Below are 24,793 nucleotides of genomic sequence, written 5' to 3' on the forward strand. Positions count from 1 at the left end.
ATGTTATATGTTGTAATGTTCAGCATATAGTAAATAAAATCAAGTAAAAGCATATCCCTGGAGTCATTCAGAAAGATAAGTTAGAATAGTATAGAGTTTAATAACATCTACTTGAAATATGGATATTGTTCAAGCAAGTAAGTTTTCAGTATGAGTCTCAAAGCTGAATGAGATATTAATAATAAATGTCAAGTTGTCCAACAGATGTTTTATTAAGTGATATCATGTTGCTAAATTGGTGTAGAACTGTGTCATGTTGAACATATATTATCTTGGACAACTGTATTGTTGTATAGCATTTAGTTTACTTTAAATAAACATTGTAAGGGTTATTTTAGTTGTATTCTACTGTTTTAATAAATGTGATGAATTTGAATTGAGTGCTTACGAATGTTATGTAGTAATACAGCCAGGTTATGAATCAATACATTTACATCATCTGTATAATCAAAAAATTGTAAGTCTATTAGATATTTCTCCATGAATATGCCATCCAACTATCTTTTCATATAACTTACCAGATGTACGTCCATTATTGTTCACATTTCAGTGGGTCTTTATTTGTATTCAAGATGTTTAAACCTCATAGCTCTTCTAATGAAGCTGGGTTGACATTTTTAAATTCTGCTATTCCCATCATTAGCACTCACAATTTTCCAGTTGTTTATTTTTTCCACTCTCCAAATAATAACTAATTTCCACTTGACATTATCTTATTTTAAGCTTTACATTTAATAACATCACTTTTCTCTATAGCATGAGCTACAAACATAACAAAAAAGTATTTTCTTCCATTTCTTCCTCTAGAAGCCAAAGTTGGCTTTAAAAAAGTGCCATCAGAGCCAGGAAGTTAAGTTCTATGGGACTTGATATCTAGATTTCTGATGAGCACCACAAGGGACTGCTCAGATAATTCCTAGGTCATACTGTATAAAAACATTTTTAGGAAAAGTCTTTGTCTCTGAACACTGAAGAAGTCTATTGTGATTCCTATGTCTAAGGTTAGTAACAAGAACAGTATTGAATTCTGCAGGTCTTGCAGCCTCATTTCAACACATGGAAAACATTTTGAATACTATTTACTTCAGCAATGTCAAAACAATTTAAAATACACTTAACAGACATTAGTCAGCATGAATTTATTGCAAGTCATTTAAATTTAAACTACTTGCTAGAGTTTTATTACATGTTGATGATGGCTTACAGTTTGTGTCTAATTGCCATTGTGCTTTATTTAGATCTGTCTAAAGCTTCTGGCTGATTACCACATGATAAAGTCAACTGACTTACAGGAAGACTGTAATGAGTTATGATATTGGATAATAGTCCGTCAGGAGGAATGATAATGCTCAGAATACTACAGGGTCTGTGTTATACACTGTTATATTTAACCTTATCATGCCAACTTTCTAAATCTGCAAAGATACTAGGGGACAAAAATGGATATAAGTTGACACAGACACCATCATTACAACATCTAATAATACTGACAATTTGTATTCAATGAATGTGGCAGACACATCCCTTAATTCCTTGCAGTCGAGGATATTGGTTGTATCAAAGAGATCTAGTAACTCTCTATATTCTGGGGTATCCAGTGAACAGCAGATTGCATAATAATTTTACAGTCGCTACAATTCTGTAGAATTTAAAACCATCAGATCATTTTCATACTTTAAAAAGAAACTGGCTGTGCAAAATGGGAGCAATGAAATTTTCTTTTTCCCTCTTTCTTTTCTTCCCGCTTCCCTCTTCACACTTTTCCTTTTCTCCACATATACTTTCAGGCAATCAGATATTTACATCATTGTGTTGTCTTCTTTTAATTTAATGTGTATAATTAACTAAAAGTATATAGCTTTAATTTGGAAAAAATGTCGTTGGCCTTTGACGTTGCATGTATAAACTTTCAAAGGTCAACGTATGTGAATAGCAAGCGTTCGTAGAGGAAATCTGAGGTGTTTCTAAGCTACAGCAGCTGAGTGTTTGATGTTATCATTTTGTGGGCTGAGCGGGAAAGAAAAGTAAGCTTAACTTTTCCTAAAGAAAAATAAGGTAAAGCTTGTGCTGTTATGTAAAAAGTGTTCGCAGATATGTGGCTTAATTGCAGTAAGTGAACAAGGCACTTTTCAGATATATCGAGCAGCACTACCCTTATTCTCAGTTAAAATACAAGTGCCTGCATTCACTTTAGTTAAAAATCACCATCTCTTTCATCGATACATTTAGGTTGAACCTTCATTTAATTATATTTCTCTATTGCATTTAATCATTCCCACGGTACTTGTTTTTCTCATTAATACGTCTAGATATTTGCTTATCAATTCAAAAGACATTAAAGTGTTTCTACTGTCATTAGAATTCCTTAAGTAATGTATATACTATTTATAACCCCATATTTAGATATAAGCTGACTGTCTTTTGCTGTTTAAGATATTTTAGCAGGAGGATAATAATAGAAATGACTATATCTATATGAAAAAAGACTAAACTGTTAGGTTACTTAACTATTTAAATAAAGATTAGTATCTAAACTAAATTTGTTGCAACTTATTAACTTTAAATTTACATAAGAAAGTAATCATAAGAAAAAAGAACAGTACCTGTTGTTTGTGTAAATTTGATGCCAGAAAATTATTTTTGTTGTTTTAAAGCATTGTTTTAGCTTTTAAATGTATGTAGTATACATATTTATTTGTCTTTTAATTTTTTCTTTTTCTATTCAACAGTCTTCCAGTTGTTTACTTCTGCATTTCATTTTGGTGTACTATTTGTCCAGTTCATAGATTCTTCTTGTGTTATGATGTTATTGGTGAAATATTTTATAGCTGACTCCACTGTTTCGAAGAGATTTCAGTTGTTTCATCTATAGGATTCTTATTATTGGTAGACATTCTCTTCTTTTGTAAACCACCTTTGTAGTGTAATCATTATCAAACCTGATTATAACATCATGGTATTTGATAGGTGAGTTAGCCCAGGCAATTTTTAATATGAGTTCCTTGTCCTGTGTAGAGAAAAGTCTCACAATTATTGATCTTGGTTTGTTTTTGGTTGCTGAAGTATTTCCTAAAGCTGGTAATGACCTGTGTGCATGTTCAATGCCATATGAAAGGGCTTCAGGAAGTTTCATTATATTTGGGTTCCAGGTTGTGAGAAAGTTTATTATATTGTCCCCTTCATTTTTTTCTGGCAAGCCATATATCCGGATATTGTTTCTTCTTGTTTGATTTTCTATATCATCTATTTTTTCTTATAGTAATGTGCTATGATTTAATAAAAATTCTGTTTGTTGTTCTTCTTTTGAAAGCCTGGAGTCAATGTCATTTAGTGACTGTTCCATAGCCGAAATGTGCCTTCTTGTTGTGTGAGTATTTCCTGTAGTTGCTCTAATTGTTGAGAACATTTCTCTTTAAAAGTGGCTAATTTGCCGTCTATTTTGTCAATTTTTATTGACAGTTCCTAGATATTTGAGATTACTGAATGTAGATCCTTTTTCAAAGCAGAGCCCTGAGGTGAGTTCTTAAGATGACTCATTTTGAATAGCTGAAGATGTTGATTTTCTGGTATTGAATTTGACAGGAATTTTTTGATGAAAATCAATAAAATTTCTTTTGCATTTGCTACAAGGTATTAGGAATTCATTGGAAATAGAAATATCTTCCTTTTGATATTTATTTCTTAAAATTTCTGTCAGGAATAATACTGAGGCTAGACAGCTGAGAGAAAAGTGCTGCTACCAGATCCACATCTTGGCCACGCCCCATTCAAATACCACCTGAATATTCACATTGTGGTAAACATACCTTTTTAAGTACAGACGAATATCCAATTTCACTGGTGCATTGCACTGATAATCTATTGTATTTGTGTACTACAGTGTTAATTCCTCACTGCTGATGTGCTTAGACTTAGATGATGGCATCTTTATATGCTGTGATACTTGCCTCTTTATGCTGTTGAGGAAACTCTGGAATATTTTGCTCCCTGAAGATTTTAACATGTCTGGGTTGTCTCTAGTTTTAGCACTTCTTTTGAGTTACACTTAAAAGGATTTCAACATTTTAATATTTCAACATTTTTGTATTCAATACTATGTTTTTTGTATATCTAGTTTCTGCACAAAGTCAGACACCCATGCCAAGATACAACTATTAGATACAATAATAAGAAAGAAAGAGTAGACAAACTTCACAGTAAAGTATTATATGATTACTTCAGTTCACAGTCATTTTTTGGAGAGGAAGCATGAATCCCCTGTTCTTGCCTGTACATGGCATACAGGGATCTGTCTTGCTCCTTCAGCTATCTCAGTCATACTGGGGATGGGGTTGTGCTGAATAAACACATAAAGTAACTTCTGAAGTTACAATACCAAAATACATTGAACTAAGTGCATGGTTCTTGTGGTTCTTATCAAATGTTTTTTTTTTAATGGGAAGACATTATCATACTGATCACTCTATCATTTCTTTTCAGATGAAGCAATAAAGTGCACTGGGTATTTCTCATGGAGAAAAAAATATCAACTTTGCAAATATGGAATGAAGGTTTACTTGCGTGATATCTTCAGCACACAGTAAAAAAATTAACAATCAGATGAGAAAGTTGATGTAAAATTGCTTATGGTTTGCTACGTATGCCCACATGTTGCAAATTGCCTTAAGCAAGCAACTCTCCCTTTGCACTTCCTCTTTCCACCTGACACAGTTAGTTTTAAATCACAGGGCTACTGACCTACATGAAAAGTCACCCTGGCAAAACATTTAACTGCTTATCATTCTCCCTTTAAAGGAAAATTTTATGTTAGTCTTACGTTATTGCTCCTCCCTCTTCCAGCTGCCACTTAGGCCCATTTCTCAAAATATTTTTAGTTCTTCAAATACATATTCTTAATTTCATTCCTGTCAATGAGGTATATCTACACTGTGTCCTCCCCCTTTCTGTTCCATTCAACAGTACACAAAACTAGAGAATTTTTTCATAATCCACCCATTCAGTCCTTCTTACATTTGTATGTTTTTTGCTGAATGTTTCATACCAGTCTAACACCAGCTGTCACTGTGGTCTCCTGAAATTGTTCCAAATACTTAAGAATTCCTAACACAGCATTTACATTTCCTGTATACTGATACAATACTGCATGTGAGTAGTTTATTGTGCATGCATGGTACATAACATTGAAAGAGATGAGACGGCAACATTTCTTGTGACACAGGAACACCAATTACTTAGTGCCCTATTTTTAGAGTCAGGAATTCAACAGCATGCCTTCATGTTGCCAAAATGTATATATTTTATTAGATGTGTAAGATTTATAAGTTTTGTTTTCCTTTCTGTGTGGACTGCTGTTCTGAAGCAGGAAACCTTTAACTTGCATATAAAGCTGAATCAGGGCTCCTGCATGTTCCTTCTTAGTTTGGATTATAGACTTGATGAACTCTATTCAAACCTGGAAGAAGCAAAACATTTTTCAAGGACTGTAGATGTGAAAATTATAGCCTGCTTTCCAGAGACACTTTATCTCAAAATTTCATAAAATGCCTGAGTATCATCTGCAACTACTGAATGCCTTTATCAGCTTAGCTGTAGATAGGCTACAGTATTCACAAGAAAGTTGTAAGAATATAAATATGTTGATGCAGTTACAGTTATTCTGTTCCTCACTATCTGTTTGAAGTATTTTCCTTTATTCTACCCTATACCATAAGTTACTGTCCTGTATATCTAATAGACATTTTCTATTATTTTACGTGCTTTTCTACTAAGTAAAGCATTTTTTTTTACTTAATTACAAAAGCTTGTGTCTGGCATTTTATATATTAGTTTAGAAAGGTAACCTCACCACACTATTGTGACTGTTGACATCTGAACATTTTGAAGAAACACAGTTTGGCTTAAGCTACTAAAATTCAATACACTGGTTGGCTCATTTGAAAGAGTGTACAGTAACTCAGTCCTTGGTGTCAAGTTTGTTTGGTTTGTTACAACATGTGCTGTTAATTCACGAAAAGTAGTCTGGTGTTTGGAGCGGTATTAGCAGCCTGTTACAGAAAACAATGAGTGAATATGTGTGTGTGCATCAAAAGAGTTTTTGCTAAATCTCAGTTTCCTTTGGTAAGAAAGCAGTAAAAGGTACTGGATTCTGACTGAGATGGGTAAAATCTAGTCGAATCAATTCTTATAATTCCATTCTGTAGAGATTAAAGCTTATTTGGGTGTGGCAGGTGTTGGCAATAACGCAAAGCACTAATGCACATTTGTCATATTTTAAGGCTAATCACCCATCACATATTTATTTGGTGTACAATAGCACAGATTATGAGACCACAGCTACTGATCATTAGATATAAACAGGTGCCAGTGGTGCAGGAATTAAGGTCTAATCCCCTGCACCTGACTGACCTGTTAACATTACTTATCACAAAGAACTTCCAGTGATAGTCACTACGCTGCCTTTACTGAGTGAGCTATATTAGCAGTTAGTTTTTAGTTGAAGTTGTTCCTCAAACTAAACAATGCCTGTGACAGATGAGAAGCACATTCCTGGCCCAGCTATCCTTAACTGCTGTACTATAGACTTATCAAAGGATTAATATTTCACTACAAGGACAAGTACAAGGTATTATAACATAATGTGCACACACTGCAAAAGTGCATACATGGCAATTCTGAGACTAGCTCAAAAGAGATATCAACGGCACATTCTATGACATATAACAGAACATATAAGGTAGAGTGAGCCACTTTAAAATATGAAAATCTGGTCATACCAGCAGCTTTCGTTGATATGCTATTATTTTCTTCCAAAAAGCTGACTCTTGGCCATCAGGTTCCCCTGATTTCAGTAAATGATGTTGCCTGTACAGTTTTCTGGGTACTTCTTTCCTAGATTTCTCTAACATTTTACCATCTTCTCCTCTGCAAGAGAAATGGCTAAATCTTATATTCTGTTAAAACATACTTTGCAACATCTCTCACATTTCACACTGAGATTACAGGCAAATTTTATGAAAGGCTTGTACAAAAAGCTTGTCATAGTCTTTATAACAACAAAACATTTAGCTCAAAAAAGCAATTACTATAGTGGTTTCAAGATTTGTATTCATTCTTATCCATAAACTAAAAGGAACACAATCTCATTTTCTAATTTCAAATCCTTCTTAATAAACAATTTTCTCACAGCGTATTGTTCTTTGAAACTGACATCCTCTATCAATATCCTCATTAAACTTCAAGCTGCAGGTTTACACTTTTTCTAGAAAATGTATTGTAAGAAGCACAAACACAGTATAAATACATTTTATATTTGCAGGGTTGGAATAGGAGAAAAAATGAAAGGCATTTATATTCACAAACAGTATTCATTGCAGCAGACAGCAAACTAAAAAGGACTGCAATTTCTTTGCATAGAAATATACCTAAAGTGCTGCCCACTGTCAAACATAAAATCAGACATCCTGTCAGCAAGTGACACTGCTATCTGTCTCTTTGTGAGGTTTGTCAATGTGATTAGTGACAAAGTAAGTCCCCTATATACCGGAGGTCTTCAGAAACATATGCCATTTCTTGGCATTGGAGCAAAGGAAATATTTTCATTTTAACCCTAAATAAACTAAAATGCATGGAATCTGAATATTAGTCCTCATTTACTTCAACATAAAACATGAAGGTGACTCTCATCTTGTGTAGCAGGAAAATGAGGATATTCAGTAGTGAAAGCAACCATATGCTGAAATGGTTGCATGACAGAACAGAGAGTTTCTCCTGACATGCTAAGCTGTTTTCTATGCAGAACCACCATTTGTAAATGAGTCTACAATATGTGATGGGTCATGTGACTTAACACTGGTGTTTTTTTTGTATTTTATTAGTTTTCCTGTTCTTTTCGTGGATGAAGACTAACACTATTTTACACTGTATTAAATATTCTTTCTTCCTGTGCTTCAGCGAAGGGAAAACTAGACACATCCCTGTATTCGCCATACAGCTGACAATTTACTATGTTAAAATATGTAATTATACGGTATACGGTCATTCTAACAGGACACAGAATACAACATTATTTAGTCTGTGCTAAATTACCTAAGAAGTTTCTTCTGGCTGTTAAACTGCAAGCAATAAATAAACAATCAAATAAATAAATAAAAAAGTGACGTTGCAAAATGTGGCATACATACTCTCCTTTTTCAGTTTTATTGTCTTCCTTGACATCTCTTTCTTCTTTAATTTTCTCTCCCTTAATTAAATAAACAAATACATTAGATTATTATATGGCTGTCAAAAATGTATTCTAACACACGTTCTGATACGGCATACAATCTTAAAAATAGTTTACTCAATGGACATGCAGAACAAAACATTTTTAACTTTTGCGACATTAGAACAGTTCCCATTAACTGACCCATCCGGGATGGACAAAGCTGGTCTTTTCAGGCACACCTACACAAGACTTTTTAATCCACTTACCATCTGCAGCAAAGAGTAGCATATATATATATATATATATATATATATATATATCTGTGTATGTGTATCAGGAGGGTGGAAATTAAGAAGATGGACACTCAGAAATGTACCTGTAAAAAGACAATGCTGACAAAAAAACAATCACACCAAACAGAAAATCAATCTAAATATAGTTCTACTTCAAACAGGCATTGAGGTGTATGCATATGGGTTTATATGAGTTCAGTGAGTTCTCAGAAACTCAGAATTCATGTGGTCCAGACCATAAGAATGAGTTTCTGAAAACATGGAATAAAAAAAAAAAAAAAAAAAAAAATCTATGTTTTTGAACCCTCATATGGGGGGGTTGTGCCCCTTATATATACCAACTCTGAGATATCACTACAGTGAAGAAAAGGGTAACTTTCCCTTTGAAGCAATTATATGTAAATTGCAGTACAGTGGGGATCAGGGACTTTACTCTTTATCCTACTGTAAAGTGATCTTGTACTTGGTATATATAATTTCTAGGGGGGGGGGCTTGTCCACCCTGACCTTCCCAAAAATGTAGATTTTTTTTCTTCTATTTTGAGTTTTAGGAAACTCGATCATATGGTCTTGACCATATGAATTTCGAGTATCTGAAAACTCTATGAAGTCATATAAACCCGTGCATATACATATGTGTGTGTGTGTGTGAGAGAGACTATTTTTTAGTAAAAAAAATGACACTGGTGTGAGATAAAATAGTAAATTACTAAGAAATGGAAGCCTTTGCTCCTTTGATCCTATGTCTCAGGAAGAGCTGGTAAACCTGTACAACAACATAAGATAGTATATTAGATGTGCTAACCAAATAATTCTTACATAAAATAAGTGCAAATTCCAAACAGGCACTCATTAATAAAGCATAGATAGCATACCTGAAATCTTTGACGCAGCTCAGGCAGAGGTAATGGAAAAGTAGGTGTAGTCATTAGTTCTGGGATAGGAGCATTGGGATTATGTGGTAAAAGTTTATACTGTCCTCCCTCTCGTTTCAAGTCTAATCCAAAAATATCAGTTAAAAGGTCTCCATCATCTGATGCAGCTGTTAGATCTGTCAGATCTTCATTTGTCAAGGCTGTGGCATTTTTCTTTTCAGTATCATCACCATCACCACGGACCTCATCCTGGGTTGGATCTGGCATGTTAGCCAAAAGTTCTGCCACTTTGATCTTCTTAGCTCCTTCAACAAGGCTTCCTCCAAGGAATGTGCTATACATGATACGGAAGAAACCCCGGAAGACACTGAATGTAATATAAGAAAGGCCAACTAAAATACTCCAGTAGGAGGAAATGAATGCCATAAACAAGTCCTTCATTGTCATTTTCTTTATTTTCTTCATTTGTTTCTTGAGACTTTTTGTACTGAGCATCTTCAAAAGAATTAAAACGTTGTACCTGAGTGCCAAAAGAGCTGACCTGATGGTAGTAACAGAAAAGAAGCCCATTTTGGGGTCTTGATCTTCAGGCTTGCCCTTTTCCTCCTCTTCTTTACTGGAAGACCGCTCATTGGAATCAGACTCAGAAATCTGTGCAGCCAGCTGCATTTCAAAAATTGTATCCTCGCAAAAGTTCACAAAGAGTTCCATTTTTTCTTTCTCACCTCCCTCATTTACCACATCAAATATAAACTGCCTCTTTGACTCCTTGACCTGTGGCTTTTCCCACTGTGTCCGACTAGATTCACTTATTTCAAAATACACCCTTTCGATGCGCTTAGCACTGCCCATAATCTCAATCCTTCCTAAATATGGCTGAAAGTAATTAAGCACACTTTCTGCTAGTTCAAGGAACATCTGCAATCGGTTGTCATGAGGCATGTGTTCAGATAAGTTAGTTAACAGGACTGCAACATTGAAACCAATGTCTTTAGCAGGTTCGTGGAATCTTTTCACAAACTCTTCATAGTCTAACATCTCAGTTTCATCTGTTTCAGCACAAGAAAGCAAGAATTCAGTTTCAGACTGGGAATAATGTTTATTGCTTTCCATGGCTTTTGGAAATCCCTCTTGGAGATGACACCCTTACCATCTGGGTCATGCTCTTTGAAGGCATCAGAAGTTGTCAAGTCCTTCAGTTTTAGAAACATATCAAAGAACTTAAGAATCATTTCCACATTGCTTGATGACTCGACTAACATATCCACCATCTGCTTCCCAATTGTTCCATTTACCACATTTCCTGAAGACAAATTATAATAGTTAACATGAAGCAAATGCATACCCACTGTTTAGCATATCATCTTTATCTTTAGCAGATTAATACAAAACAGAATGCATAAAACATCCATACCAGTTGAAATGAATGTTCACATTGTAAATGGGGGGAAAATAATACAAGCAGATAATGTTAATATTAACTGTTTTGTCTGCTTATATTTCCTAAGCCTATAATTCTTTGCTATTTTAACCTTACTATGTTGTACTAAAGTAAGCATTAAGACATGAATAAGTATTATGATTACTCAGATAATTGCAGTGTTATACACTGATGCATCATGGTATAGGATAACTACTGTTCCATTTACTGATTTTATAGAATTAACTAGGACTAGAATGATTTTTTTATGTTTACAGTATCTAAAATATGTCTATTGTAACATAACCGTTAGAATAAAAGTCAAGTTAACAATTGCTGAACAGTAGATTGCCATTTCAGTGTTCTTTCTCCTCCTTCTAATGTTTATCAGTCAGTATAGTTTTATTGAATTCATCTGATACCCTTTTATGAGGTTTAAAAGCAAGTACTTGTATCAAAATTAAAATTATTTTATATGTTTTCAGATCATAATCTCATTAAACTCAAACCATCTTTGAGGTATATAAGACTTAAGTGAGTCCTTTAAAGTATTTATATATATTTCTACATTGAATTTACTTATTACTTATATTTATTATATATAAGCAATTTAGATCTCAGTAGTAATTTTAACCTTTTAATTAGTAATAACAATTTGAATGTACATATTAGCTCAGAACTTCAGTTTCAAATGCTTCATGATATTTGTGTTACTGCTTTAAATAAATAATATATAATATATGATTCATTATCTTATTAGGTTTTGTGTGTTTATATGTGTATGCATACATATGTCTGCAAGTGTGTTGGGATTTTTCATCCAATATCTGCAGAATATTTTATATACCAATGTTGAATTAATTTTTACATATGTCATACACTACCCATTTTGCAGAAAATGATCAGGGATTAATCAGGGAAAAATACAACTTGTAATTCTTAGTTGCATTCATATATTCTATATATTCAAAACAGCAATTACACAGAATTTTCTAAAGTAGGTTCTTAAAACTTATATGGTTTGACATAATAGATGTCACTAGATAACAATTATCCTCTAAAGGTAACAATTCATATTAAACAACAACTCTTTAAGTAAGAGTGTGCCTATATATACTATTAGTATGTAAAACAATCTGTTTATATTTTTAAAAATATATGTCATAATGTTTGATTGCTCTATATAATTCTTTAATAAACACAGAGATATAAATGAGTTGTAGCATTCATGTTAAGAAAAAATATGTTATATGTTGTAATGTTCAGCATATAGTAAATAAAATCAAGTAAAAGCATATCCCTGGAGTCATTCATAAAGATAAGTTAGAATAGTATAGAGTTTAATAACATCTACTTGAAATATGGATATTGTTCAAGCAAGGTAAGTTTTCAGTATGAGTCTCAAAGCTGAATGATATATTAATAATAAATGTCAAGTTGTCCAACAAATGATTTATTAAGTGATATCATGTTGCTAAATTGGTGTAGAACTGTGTCATGTTGAACATATATTATCTTAGACAACTGTATTGTTGTATAGCATTTAGTTTACTTTAAATAAACATTGTAAGGGTTTTTTTAGTTGTATTCTACTGTTTTAATAAATGTGATGAATTTGAATTGAGTGCTTACGAATGTTATGTAGTAATACAGCCAGGTTATGAATCAATACATTTACATCATCTGTATAATCAAAAAATTGTAAGTCTATTAGATATTTCTCCCTGAATATGCCATCCAACTATCTTTTCATATAACTTACCAGATGTATGTCCATTATTGTTCACATTTCAGTGGGTCTTTATTTGTATTCAAGATGTTTAAACCTCATATCTCTTCTAATGAAGCTGGGTTGACATTTTTAAATTCTGCTATTCCCATCATTAGCACTCACAATTTTCCAGTTGTTTATTTTTTCCACTCTCCAAATAATAACTAATTTCCACTTGACATTATCTTATTTTAAGCTTTATATTTAATAACATCACTTTTCTCTGTAGCATGAGCTACAAACATAACAAAAAAGTATTTTCTTCCATTTCTTCCTCTAGAAGCCAAAGTTGGCTTTAAAAAAGTGCCATCAGAGCCAGGAAGTTAAGTTCTATGGGACTTGATATCTAGATTTCTGATGAGCTCCACAAGGGACTGCTCAGATAATTCCTAGGTCATACTGTATAAAAACTTTTTTAGGAAAAGTCTTTGTCTCTGAACACTGAAGAAGTCTATTGTGATTCCTATGTCTAAAGTTAGTAACAAGAACAGTATTGAATTCTGCAGGTCTTGCAGCCTCATTTGAACACATGGAAAACATTTTGAATACTATTTACTTCAGCAATGTCAAAACAATTTAAAATACACTTAACTGACATTAGTCAGCATGAATTTATTGCAAGTCATTTAAATTTAAACTACTTGCTAGAGTTTTATTACATGTTGATGATGGCTTACAGTTTGGGTCTAATTGCCATTGTGCTTTATTTAGATCTGTCTAAAGCTTCTGGCTGATTACCACATGATAAAGTCGATTGACTTACAGGAAGATTGTAATGAGTTATGATATTGGATAATAGTCCATCAGGAAGAATGATAATGCTCAGAATACTACAGGGTCTGTGTTAGACACTGTTGTATTTAACCTTATCATGTCAACTTTCTAAATCTGCAAAGATACTAGGGGACAAAAATGCATATAAGTTGACACAGACACCATCATTACAACATCTAATAATACTGACAATTTGTATTCAATGAATGTGGCAGACACATCCCTTAATTCCTTGCAGTTGAGGATATTGGTTGTATCAAAGAGATCTAGTAACTCTCTATATTCTGGGGTATCCAGTGAACAGCAGATTGCATAATAATTTTACAGTCACTACAATTCTGTAGAATTTAAAACCATCAGATCATTTTCGTACTTTAAAAAGAAACTGGCTGTGCAAAATGGGAGCAGTGAAATTTTCTTTTTCCCTCTTTCTTTTCTTCCTGCTTCACTCTTCACGCTTTTCCTTTTCTCCACATATACTTTCAGGGAATCAGATATTTACATCATTGTGTTGTCTTCTTTTAATTTAATGTGTATAATTAACTAAAAGTATCTAGCTTTAATTTGGAAAAAATGTCGTTGGCCTTTGACGTTGCATGTATAAACTTTCAAAGGTCAACGTATGTGAATAGCAAGCGTTCGTAGAGGAAATCTGAGGTGTTTCTAAGCTACAGCAGCTGAGTGTTTGATGTTATCATTTTGTGGGCTGAGCGGGAAAGAAAAGTAAGCTTAACTTTTCCTAAAGAAAAATAAGGTAAAGCTTGTGCTGTTATGTAAAAAGTGTTCGCAGATATGTGGCTTAATTGTAGTAAGTGAACATGGCACTTTTCAGATATATCGAGCAGCACTACCCTTATTCTCAGTTAAAATACAAGTGCCTGCATTCACTTTAGTTTAAAATCACCATCTCTTTCATCGATACATTTAGGTTGAACCTTCATTTAATTATATTTCTCTATTGCATTTAATCATTCCCATGGTACTTGTTTTTCTCATTAATACGTCTAGATATTTGCTTATCAATTCAAAAGACATTAAAGTGTTTCTACTGTCATTAGAATTCCTTAAGTAATGTATATACTATTTATAACCCCATATTTAGATATAAGCTGACTGTCTTTTGCTGTTTAAGATATTTTAGCAGGAGGATAATAATAGAAATGACTATATCTATATGAAAAAAGACTAAACCGTTAGGTTACTTAACTATTTAAATAAAGATTAGTATCTAAACTAAATTTGTTGCAACTTATTAACTTTAAATTTACATAAGAAAGTAATCATAAGAAAAAAGAACAGTACCTGTTGTTTGTGTAAATTTGATGCCAGAAAATTATTTTTGTTGTTTTAAAGCATTGTTTTAGCTTTTAAATGCATGTAGTATACATATTTATTTGTCTTTTAATTTTTTCTTTTTCTGTTCAACAGTCTTCCAGTTGTTTACTTCTGCATTTCATTTTGGTGTACTATTTGTCCAGTTCATAGATTCTTCTTGTGTTATGATGTTATTGGTGAGATATTTTATAGCTGACTCCACAGTTTCGAAGAGATTTCAGTTGTTTCTTCTATAGGATTTTTATTATTGGTAGAAATTCTCTTCTTTTGTAAACCACCTTTGTAGTGTAATCATTATCAAACCTGATTATAGCATCATGGTATTTGATAGGTGAGTTAGCCCAGGCATTTTTTAATATGAGTTCCTTGTCCTGTGTAGAGAAAAGTCTCACAATTATTGATCTTGGTTTGTTTTTGGTTGCTGAAGTATTTCCTAAAGCTGGTAATGACCTGTGTGCATGTTCAATGCCATATGAAAGGGCTTCAGGAAGCTTCATTATATTTGGGATCCAGGTTGTGAGAAAGTTTATTATATTGTCCCCTTCATTTTTTTCTGGCAAGCCATATATCCAGATATTGTTTCTTCTTGTTCGATTTTCTATATCATCTATTTTTTCTTGTAGTAATGTGTTATGATTTAATAAAAATTCTGTTTGTTGTTCTTCTTTTGAAAGCCTGGAGTCAATGTCATTTAGTGACTGTTCCATAGCCGAAATGTGCCTTCTTGTTGTGTGAGTATTTCCTGTAGTTGCTCTAACTGTTGAGAACATTTCTCTTTAAAAGTGGCTAATTTGTTGTCTATTTTGTCGATTTTTATTGACAGTTCCTAGATATTTGAGATTACTGAATTTAGATCCTTTTTCAAAGAAGAGCCCTGAGGTGAGTTCTTAAGATAACTCATTTTGAATAGCTGAAGATGTTGATTTTCTGGTATTAAATTTGACAGGAATTTTTTGATGAAAATCAATAAAATTTCTTCTGCATTTGCTACAAGGTATTAGGAATTCATTGGAAATAGAAATATCTTCTTTTTGATATTTATTTCTTAAAATTTCTGTCAGGAATAATACTGAGACTAGACAGCTGAGAGAAAAGTGCTGCTACCAGATCCACATCTTGGACATGCCCCATTCAAATACCACCTGAATATTCACATTGTGGTGAACATACCTTTTTAAGTACAGACGAATATCCAATTTCACTGGTGCATTGCACTGATAATCTATTGTATTTGTGCACTACAGTGTTAATTCCTCACTGCTGATGTGCTTAGACTTAGATGATGGCATCTTTATATGCTGTGATACTTGCCTCTTTATGCTGTTGAGGAAACTCTGGAATATTTTGCTCCATGAAGATTTTAACATGTCTGGGTTGTCTCTAGTTTTAGCACTTCTTTTGAGTTACACTTAAAAGGATTTTAACATTTCAGCATTTTTGTATTCAGTACTATGTTTTTTGTATATCTAGTTTCCGCACAAAGTCAGACACCCATGCCAAGATACAACTATTAGATACAATACTAACTGAACAAGAAAGAAAGAAAGAGCAGACAAACTTCACAGTAAAGTATTATATGATTACTTCAGTTCACAGTCATTTTTTGGAGAGGAAGCATGAATCCCCTGTTCTTGCCTGTACATGGCATACAGGGATCTGTCTTGCTCCTTCAGCTATCTCAGTCATACTGGGGATGGGGTTGTGCTGAATAAACACATAAAGTAACTTCTGAAGTTACGATACCAAAATACATTGAACTAAGTGCATGGTTCTTGTGGTTCTTATCAAATGTTTTTTTTTTAATGGGAAGACATTATCATACTGATCACTCTATCATTTCTTTTCAGATGAAGCAATAAAGTGCACTGTGTATTTCTCATGGAGAAAAAAATATCAACTTTGCAAATATGGAATGAAGGTTTACTTGCTTGATATCTTCAGCACACAGTAAAAAATTTAACAATCAGATGAGAAAGTTGATGTAAAATTGCTTATGGTTTGCTACGTATGCCCACATGTTGCAAATTGCCTTAAGCAAGCAACTCTCCCTTTGCACTTCCTCTTTCCGCCTGACACAGTTAGTCTTAAATCACAGGGCTACTGACCTACATGAAAAGTCACCCTGGCAAAACATTTAACTGCTTATCATTCTCCCTTTAAAGGAAAATTTTATGTTAGTCTTAAGTTATTGCTCCTCCCTCTTCCAGCTGCCACTTAGGCCCATTTCTTAAAATATTTTTAGTTCTTCAAATACATATTCCTAATTTCATTCCTGTCAGTGAGGTATATCTACACTGTGCCCTCCCCCTTTCTGTTCCATTCAACAGTGCACAAAACTAGAGGATTTTTTCATAATCCACCCATTCAGTCCTTCTTACATTTGTATGTTTTTTGCTGAATGTTTCATACTAGTCTAACACCAGCTGTCACTGTGGTCTCCTGAAATTGTTCCAAATACTTAAGAATTCCTAACACAGCATTTACATTTCCTGTATACTGATACAATACTGCATGTGAGTAGTTTATTGCGCATGCCTGGTACATAACAATGAAAGAGATGAGATGGCAACATTTCTTGTGACACAGGAACACCAATTACTTAGTGCCCTATTTTTAGAGTCAGGAATTCAACAGCATGCCTTCATGTTGCCAAAATGTATATATTTTATTAGATGTGTAAGATTTATAAGTTTTGTTTTCCTTTCTGTGTGGACTGCTCTTCTGAATCAGGAAACCTTGAACTTGCACATAAAGCTGAATCAGGGCTCCTGCATGTTCCTTCTTAGTTTGGATTATAGACTTGATGAACTCTATTCAAACCTGGAAGAAGCAAAACATTTTTCAAGGACTGTAGACGTGAAAATTATAGCCTGCTTTCCAGAGACACTTTATCTCAAAATTTCATAAAATGCCTGTGTATCATCTGCAACTACTGAATGCCTTTATCAACTTAGCTGTAGATAGGCTACAGTATTCACAAGAAAGTTGTAAGAATATAAATATGCTGATGCAGTTACAGTTATTCTGTTCCTCACTATCTGTTTGAAGTATTTTCCTTTATTCTACCCTATACCTTAAGTTACTGTCCTGTATATCTAATAGACATTTTCTATTATTTTACGTGCTTTTCTACTAAGTAAAGCATTTTTTTTACTTAATTACAAAAGCTTGTGTCTGGCATTTTATATATTAGTTTAGAAAGGTAACCTCACCACACTATTGTGACTGTTGACATCTGAACATTTTGAAGAAACACAGTTTGGCTTAAGCTATTACAATTCAATACACTGGTTGGCTCATTTGAAAGAGTGTACAGTAACTCAGTCCTTGGTGTCAAGTTTGTTTGGTTTGTTACAGCATGTGCTGTTAATTCACAAAAAGTAGTCTGGTGTTTGGAGCGGTATTAGCAGCCTGTTACAGAAAACAATGAGTGAATATGTGTGTGTGCATCAAAAGAGTTTTTGCTAAATCTCAGTTTCCTTTGGTAAGAAAGCAGTAAAAGGTACTGGATTCTGACTGAGATGGGTAAAATCTAGTCGAATCAATTCTTATAATTCCATTCTGTAGAGATTAAAGCTTATTTGGGTGTGGCAGGTGTTGGCAATAACGCAAAGCACTAATGCACATTTGTCATATTTTAAGGCTAATCACCCATCACATATTTATTTGGTGTACAATAGCACAGATTATGAGACCACAGCTACTGATCATTAGATATAAACAGGTGCCAGTGGTGCAGGAATTAAGGTCTAATCCCCTGCACCTGACTGACCTGTTAATATTACTTATCACAAAGAACTTCCAGTGATAGTCACTACGCTGCCTTTACTGAGTGAGCTATATTAGCAGTTAGTTTTTAGTTGAAGTTGTTCCTCAAACTAAACAATGCCTGTGACAGATGAGAAGCACATTCCTGGCCCAGCTATCCTTAACTGCTGTACTATAGACTTATCAAAGGATTAATATTTCACTACAAGGACAAGTACAAGGTATTATAACATAATGTGCACACACTGCAAAAGTGCATACATGGCAATTCTGAGACTAGCTCAAAAGAGATATCAACGGCACATTCTATGACATATAACAGAACATATAAGGTAGAGTGAGCCACTTTAAAATATGAAAATCTGGTCATACCAGCAGCTTTCGTTGATATGCTATTATTTTCTTCCAAAAGCTGACTCTTGGCCATCAGGTTCCCCTGATTTCAGTAAATGATGTTGCCTGTACAGTTTTCTGGGTACTTCTTTCCTAGATTTCTCTAACATTTTACCATCTTCTCCTCTGCAAGAGAAACGGCTAAATCTTATATTCTGTTAAAACATACTTTGCAACATCTCTCACATTTCACACTGAGATTACAGGCAAATTTTATGAAAGGCTTGTACAAAAAGCTTGTCATAGTCTTTATAACAACAAAACATTTAGCTCAAAAAAGCAATTACTATAGTGGTTTCAAGATTTGTATTCATTCTTATCCATAAACTAAAAGGAACACAATCTCATTTTCTAATTTCAAATCCTTCTTAATAAACAATTTTCTCACAGCGTATTGTTCTTTGAAACTGACATCCTCTATCAATATCCTCATTAAACTTCAAGCTGCAGGTTTACACTTTTTCTAGAAAATGTATTGTAAGAAGCACAAACACAGTATAAATACATTTTATATTTGCAGGGTTGGAATAGGAGAAAAAATGAAAGGCATTTATATTCACAAACAGTATTCATTGCAGCAGACAGCAAACTAAAAAGGACTGCAATTTCTTTGCATAGAAATATACCTAAAGTGCTGCCCACTGTCAAACATAAAATCAGACATCCTGTCAGCAAGTGACACTGCTATCTGTCTCTTTTGTGAGGTTTGTCAATGTGATTAGTGACAAAGTAAGTCCCCTATATACCGGAGGTCTTCAGAAACATATGCCATTTCTTGGCATTGGAGCAAAGGAAATATTTTCATTTTTTAACCCCTAAATAAACTAAAATGCATGGAATCTGAATATTAGTTCTCATTTACTTCAACATAAAACATGAAGGTGACTCTCATCTTGTGTAGCAGGAAAATGAGGATATTCAGTAGTGAAAGCAACCATATGCTGAAATGGTTGCATGACAGAACAGAGAGTTTCTCCTGACATGCTAAGCTGTTTTCTATGCAGAACCACCATTTGTAAATGAGTCTACAATATGTGATGGGTCATGTGACTTAACACTGGTGTTTTTTTTGTATTTTATTAGTTTTCCTGTTCTTTTCGTGGATGAAGACTAACACTATTTTACACTGTATTAAATATTCTTTCTTCCTGTGCTTCAGCGAAGGGAAAACTAGACACATCCCTGTATTCGCCATACAGCTGACAATTTACTATGTTAAAATATGTAATTATACGGTATACGGTCATTCTAACAGGACACAGAATACAACATTATTTAGTCTGTGCTAAATTACCTAAGAAGTTTCTTCTGGCTGTTAAACTGCAAGCAATAAATAAACAATCAAATAAATAAATAAAAAAGTGACGTTGCAAAAATGTGGCATACATACTCTCCTTTTTCAGTTTTATTGTCTTCCTTGACATCTCTTTCTTCTTTAATTTTCTCTCCCTTAATTAAATAAACAAATACATTAGATTATTATATGGCTGTCAAAAATGTATTCTAACACACGTTCTGATACGGCATACAATCTTAAAAATAGTTTACTCAATGGACATGCAGAACAAAACATTTTTAACTTTTGCGACATTAGAACAGTTCCCATTAACTGACCCATCCGGGATGGACAAAGCTGGTCTTTTCAGGCACACCTACACAAGACTTTTTAATCCACTTACCATCTGCAGCAAAGAGTAGCATATATATATATATATATATATATATATATATATATATATCTGTGTATGTGTATCAGGAGGGTGGAAATTAAGAAGATGGACACTCAGAAATGTACCTGTAAAAAGACAATGCTGACAAAAAAACAATCACACCAAACAGAAAATCAATCTAAATATAGTTCTACTTCAAACAGGCATTGAGGTGTATGCATATGGGTTTATATGAGTTCAGTGAGTTCTCAGAAACTCAGAATTCATGTGGTCCAGACCATAAGAATGAGTTTCTGAAAACATGGAATAAAAAAAAAAAAAAAAAAATCTATGTTTTTGAACCCTCATGTGGGGGGGTTGTGCCCCTTATATATACCAACTCTGAGATATCACTACAGTGAAGAAAAGGGTAACTTTCCCTTTAAAGCAATTATATGTAAATTGCAGTACAGTGGGGATCAGGGACTTTACTCTTTATCCTACTGTAAAGTGATCTTGTACTTGGTATATATAATTTCTAGGGGGGGGGGGGGGCTTGTCCACCCTGACCTTCCCAAAAATGTAGATTTTTTTTTCTTCTATTTTGAGTTTTAGGAAACTCGATCATATGGTCTTGACCATATGAATTTCGAGTATCTGAAAACTCTATGAAGTCATATAAACCCGTGCATATACATATGTGTGTGTGTGTGAGAGAGACTATTTTTAGTAAAAAAAATGACACTGGTGTGAGATAAAATAGTAAATTACTAAGAAATGGAAGCCTTTGCTCCTTTGATCCTATGTCTCAGGAAGAGCTGGTAAACCTGTACAACAACATAAGATAGTATATTAGATGTGCTAACCAAATAATTCTTACATAAAATAAGTGCAAATTCCAAACAGGCACTCACTAATAAAGCATAGATAGCATACCTGAAATCTTTGACGCAGCTCAGGCAGAGGTAATGGAAAAGTAGGTGTAGTCATTAGTTCTGGGATAGGAGCATTGGGATTATGTGGTAAAAGTTTATACTGTCCTCCCTCTCGTTTCAAGTCTAATCCAAAAATATCAGTTAAAAGGTCTCCATCATCTGATGCAGCTGTTAGATCTGTCAGATCTTCATTTGTCAAGGCTGTGGCATTTTTCTTTTCAGTATCATCACCATCACCACGGACCTCATCCTGGGTTGGATCTGGCATGTTAGCCAAAAGTTCTGCCACTTTGATCTTCTTAGCTCCTTCAACAAGGCTTCCTCCAAGGAATGTGCTATACATGATACGGAAGAAACCCCGGAAGACACTGAATGTAATATAAGAAAGGCCAACTAAAATACTCCAGTAGGAGGAAATGAATGCCATAAACAAGTCCTTCATTGTCATTTTCTTTATTTTCTTCATTTGTTTCTTGAGACTTTTTGTACTGAGCATCTTCAAAAGAATTAAAACGTTGTACCTGAGTGCCAAAAGAGCTGACCTGATGGTAGTAACAGAAAAGAAGCCCATTTTGGGGTCTTGATCTTCAGGCTTGCCCTTTTCCTCCTCTTCTTTACTGGAAGACCGCTCATTGGAATCAGACTCAGAAATCTGTGCAGCCAGCTGCATTTCAAAAATTGTATCCTCGCAAAAGTTCACAAAGAGTTCCATTTTTTCTTTCTCACCTCCCTCATTTACCACATCAAATATAAACTGCCTCTTTGACTCCTTGACCTGTGGCTTTTCCCACTGTGTCCGACTAGATTCACTTATTTCAAAATACACCCTTTCGATGCGCTTAGCACTGCCCATAATCTCAATCCTTCCTAAATATGGCTGAAAGTAATTAAGCACACTTTCTGCTAGTTCAAGGAACATCTGCAATCGGTTGTCATGAGGCATGTGTTCAGATAAGTTAGTTAACAGGACTGCAACATTGAAACCAATGTCTTTAGCAGGTTCATGGAATCTTTTCACAAACTCTTCATAGTCTAACATCTCAGTTTCATCTGTTTCAGCACAAGAAAGCAAGAATTCAGTTTCAGACTGGGAATAATGTTTATTGCTTTCCATGGCTTTTTGGAAATCCCTCTTGGAGATGACACCCTTACCATCTGGGTCATGCTCTTTGAAGGCATCAGAAGTTGTCAAGTCCTTCAATTTTAGAAACATATCAAAGAACTTAAGAATCATTTCCACATTGCTTGATGACTCGACTAACATATCCACCATCTGCTTCCCAATTGTTCCATTTACCACATTTCCTGAAGACAAATTATAATAGTTAACATGAAGCAAATGCATACCCACTGTTTAGCATATCATCTTTATCTTTAGCAGATTAATACAAAACAGAATGCATAAAACATCCATACCAGTTGAAATGAATGTTCACATTGTAAATGGGGGAAAATAATACAAGCAGATAATGTTAATATTAACTGCTTTGTCTGCTTATATTTCCTAAGCCTATAATTCTTTGCTATTTTAACCTTACTATGTTGTACTAAAGTAAGCATTAAGACATGAATAAGTATTATGATTACTCAGATAATTGCAGTGTTATACACTGATGCATCATGGTATAGGATAACTACTGTTCCATTTACTGATGTTTAGTTATGTCACTGATTCAGATACCCATGTCTCTGCATGAAATATGTGCCTGCTGTTAACAAAAACATAAAAAGACAGCAATCAGCAAAGGATGCATGTCTTGTAAAACACTGTTTATGTTATAAAATGGTAAACATTTAAACATAGGGTGATATAGCAAGTGTAAATGGATTAAATGCTGACAATATGTGTGTGCCTTTGTATTATTATATTACAACAGAAACAGAAAATTTGACCATAAGCAAATGCAAAATGCCTTCTGTATAATTGCTGAGATAAAAGAATTCTGCTATGCGCTAAACTGCATGAATTATGCATTTCAAAAAGAATGTTTTCCAACACCATATTTCCTTGACATTTTGACAGATTTTTATAATATTAAGTCTCAGAGCTTAATGCACATATGAGGATGTATATTATTGACTTTTGCTAAATAACAACCTGAAAACCTCTGCATGCAGATACACTATACTTCATTATAAATTTAGAAATGGTTTATTGACAGAAAAAAATCATTATCAGCTAGAGGCAGTTAAATGTTTCAATGAAAACATTTCCTTCCTCAAAACTTTATGACAACATCTTAAAATGCAAGTAATGAGCACTTATAAAAGGACCAGAGAAACATTTGAATATTTAAACAATGTTTTTCACTATTCAGGGAAAATAATTCCTGTGGTTACTTTTTCTCTAGTTCCTACATGAAGTGCACATTCTGATTTCATATTTGTTTCAGTTCTAAGCTCAATCTGGCTTCTGGTACCACATCAATCACATTGACAGAAGCTTTCTTTCAAAACTTAGAGCCTCTCAATTTAGGTTACATTCACTTCTAACACATGTTTAATATTAGAAATGTAGGCAGGGCTTCTAAGAACCCACCTTCACTGACATAGCTGATTTTGTGGGGCAGTGTTCACAGAAAATGGATTAATAATGATTCGACATGTGAGAGATGCTAAGCTATGCAAAGTACCTGGAAACAGTGAACAAAAGGATTTCCATCAGAAATTATACAGCAGTCTTGAGTTAACTCTTGCCAGTAGCCTTAGTACATTCCTAGGCCTTACACATGCTATGTTGAACACAGCCACACCCACAGATAATAGAATAAATCACTGAGTAAAACACCGACTCAAATGCATACATCTGCACACTCGGTTACTAATAGTCCACCAAGGACAGCAAATATCCAAGGATTGCAAAATATTTGTGTGATTCTTCCAGCTGTAGACAATATACTCAAATGGCAATTTACTTTATTTTAGGGGATTCAGATGCTAAAACAGAACTTTAACCACAGGTAAAAAAACAAAAAAAAACTTTGTTCTTAGGTCAGTCATGGCACCCAGTTAAAGGAGTACAACGGGTTTGTTAAATGCTTTCCTCAACTTCTCTGCCGTTTTCCTCCCTATTTACAGCTTCCTGCATAAACAAACAAGAATGCAGCGTTTAGAAAATAGAAATTCCCCTTAGTTCTCTAATCCAAACCTACCTTAGCATACAGGAATGTTTTCACTTTTAAAAACATTCTCTCGCGTTTCAGTTAAGCTTCCAGGAGTCCCTCAATTACTGACGTCATCACGGCCAGGCAGTGGAGGTATATTTTTTTAACATTTCCCTCCCCCAAAGTGACATCACCACAGCTGGCCTCTGCTTCTCGGTCAAAAAGTGAAACCCACCCATTCTGTGATGTCACAGCTGCCCTGTCCTTCCCCCA

General features: G+C 34.0%; 1 protein-coding gene across 1 annotated transcript in view; it reads right to left on the reverse strand.

Moving 5' to 3' along the window:
* Nucleotides 1-24,793, reverse strand: part of RYR2 (ryanodine receptor 2) — a 6,224,161-nt gene that overhangs the window by 1,042,885 nt on the left and 5,156,483 nt on the right. The window contains exons 90-92 of the mRNA XM_044059048.1: nucleotides 21,418-22,721; nucleotides 20,223-20,281; nucleotides 6,774-6,921 (exon numbers count right to left, since the gene is read on the reverse strand). Coding sequence (XP_043914983.1) covers nucleotides 6,774-6,921; nucleotides 20,223-20,281; nucleotides 21,418-22,721 — 1,511 coding nt within the window. The remainder of the gene's footprint in view (nucleotides 1-6,773; nucleotides 6,922-20,222; nucleotides 20,282-21,417; nucleotides 22,722-24,793) is intronic.

Source organism: Protopterus annectens, chromosome 1.part2 (genome assembly GCF_019279795.1).
Source record: "Protopterus annectens isolate FY-2018-M chromosome 1.part2, PAN1.0, whole genome shotgun sequence".
NCBI classification, from domain to species: Eukaryota; Metazoa; Chordata; order Ceratodontiformes; family Protopteridae; genus Protopterus; species Protopterus annectens.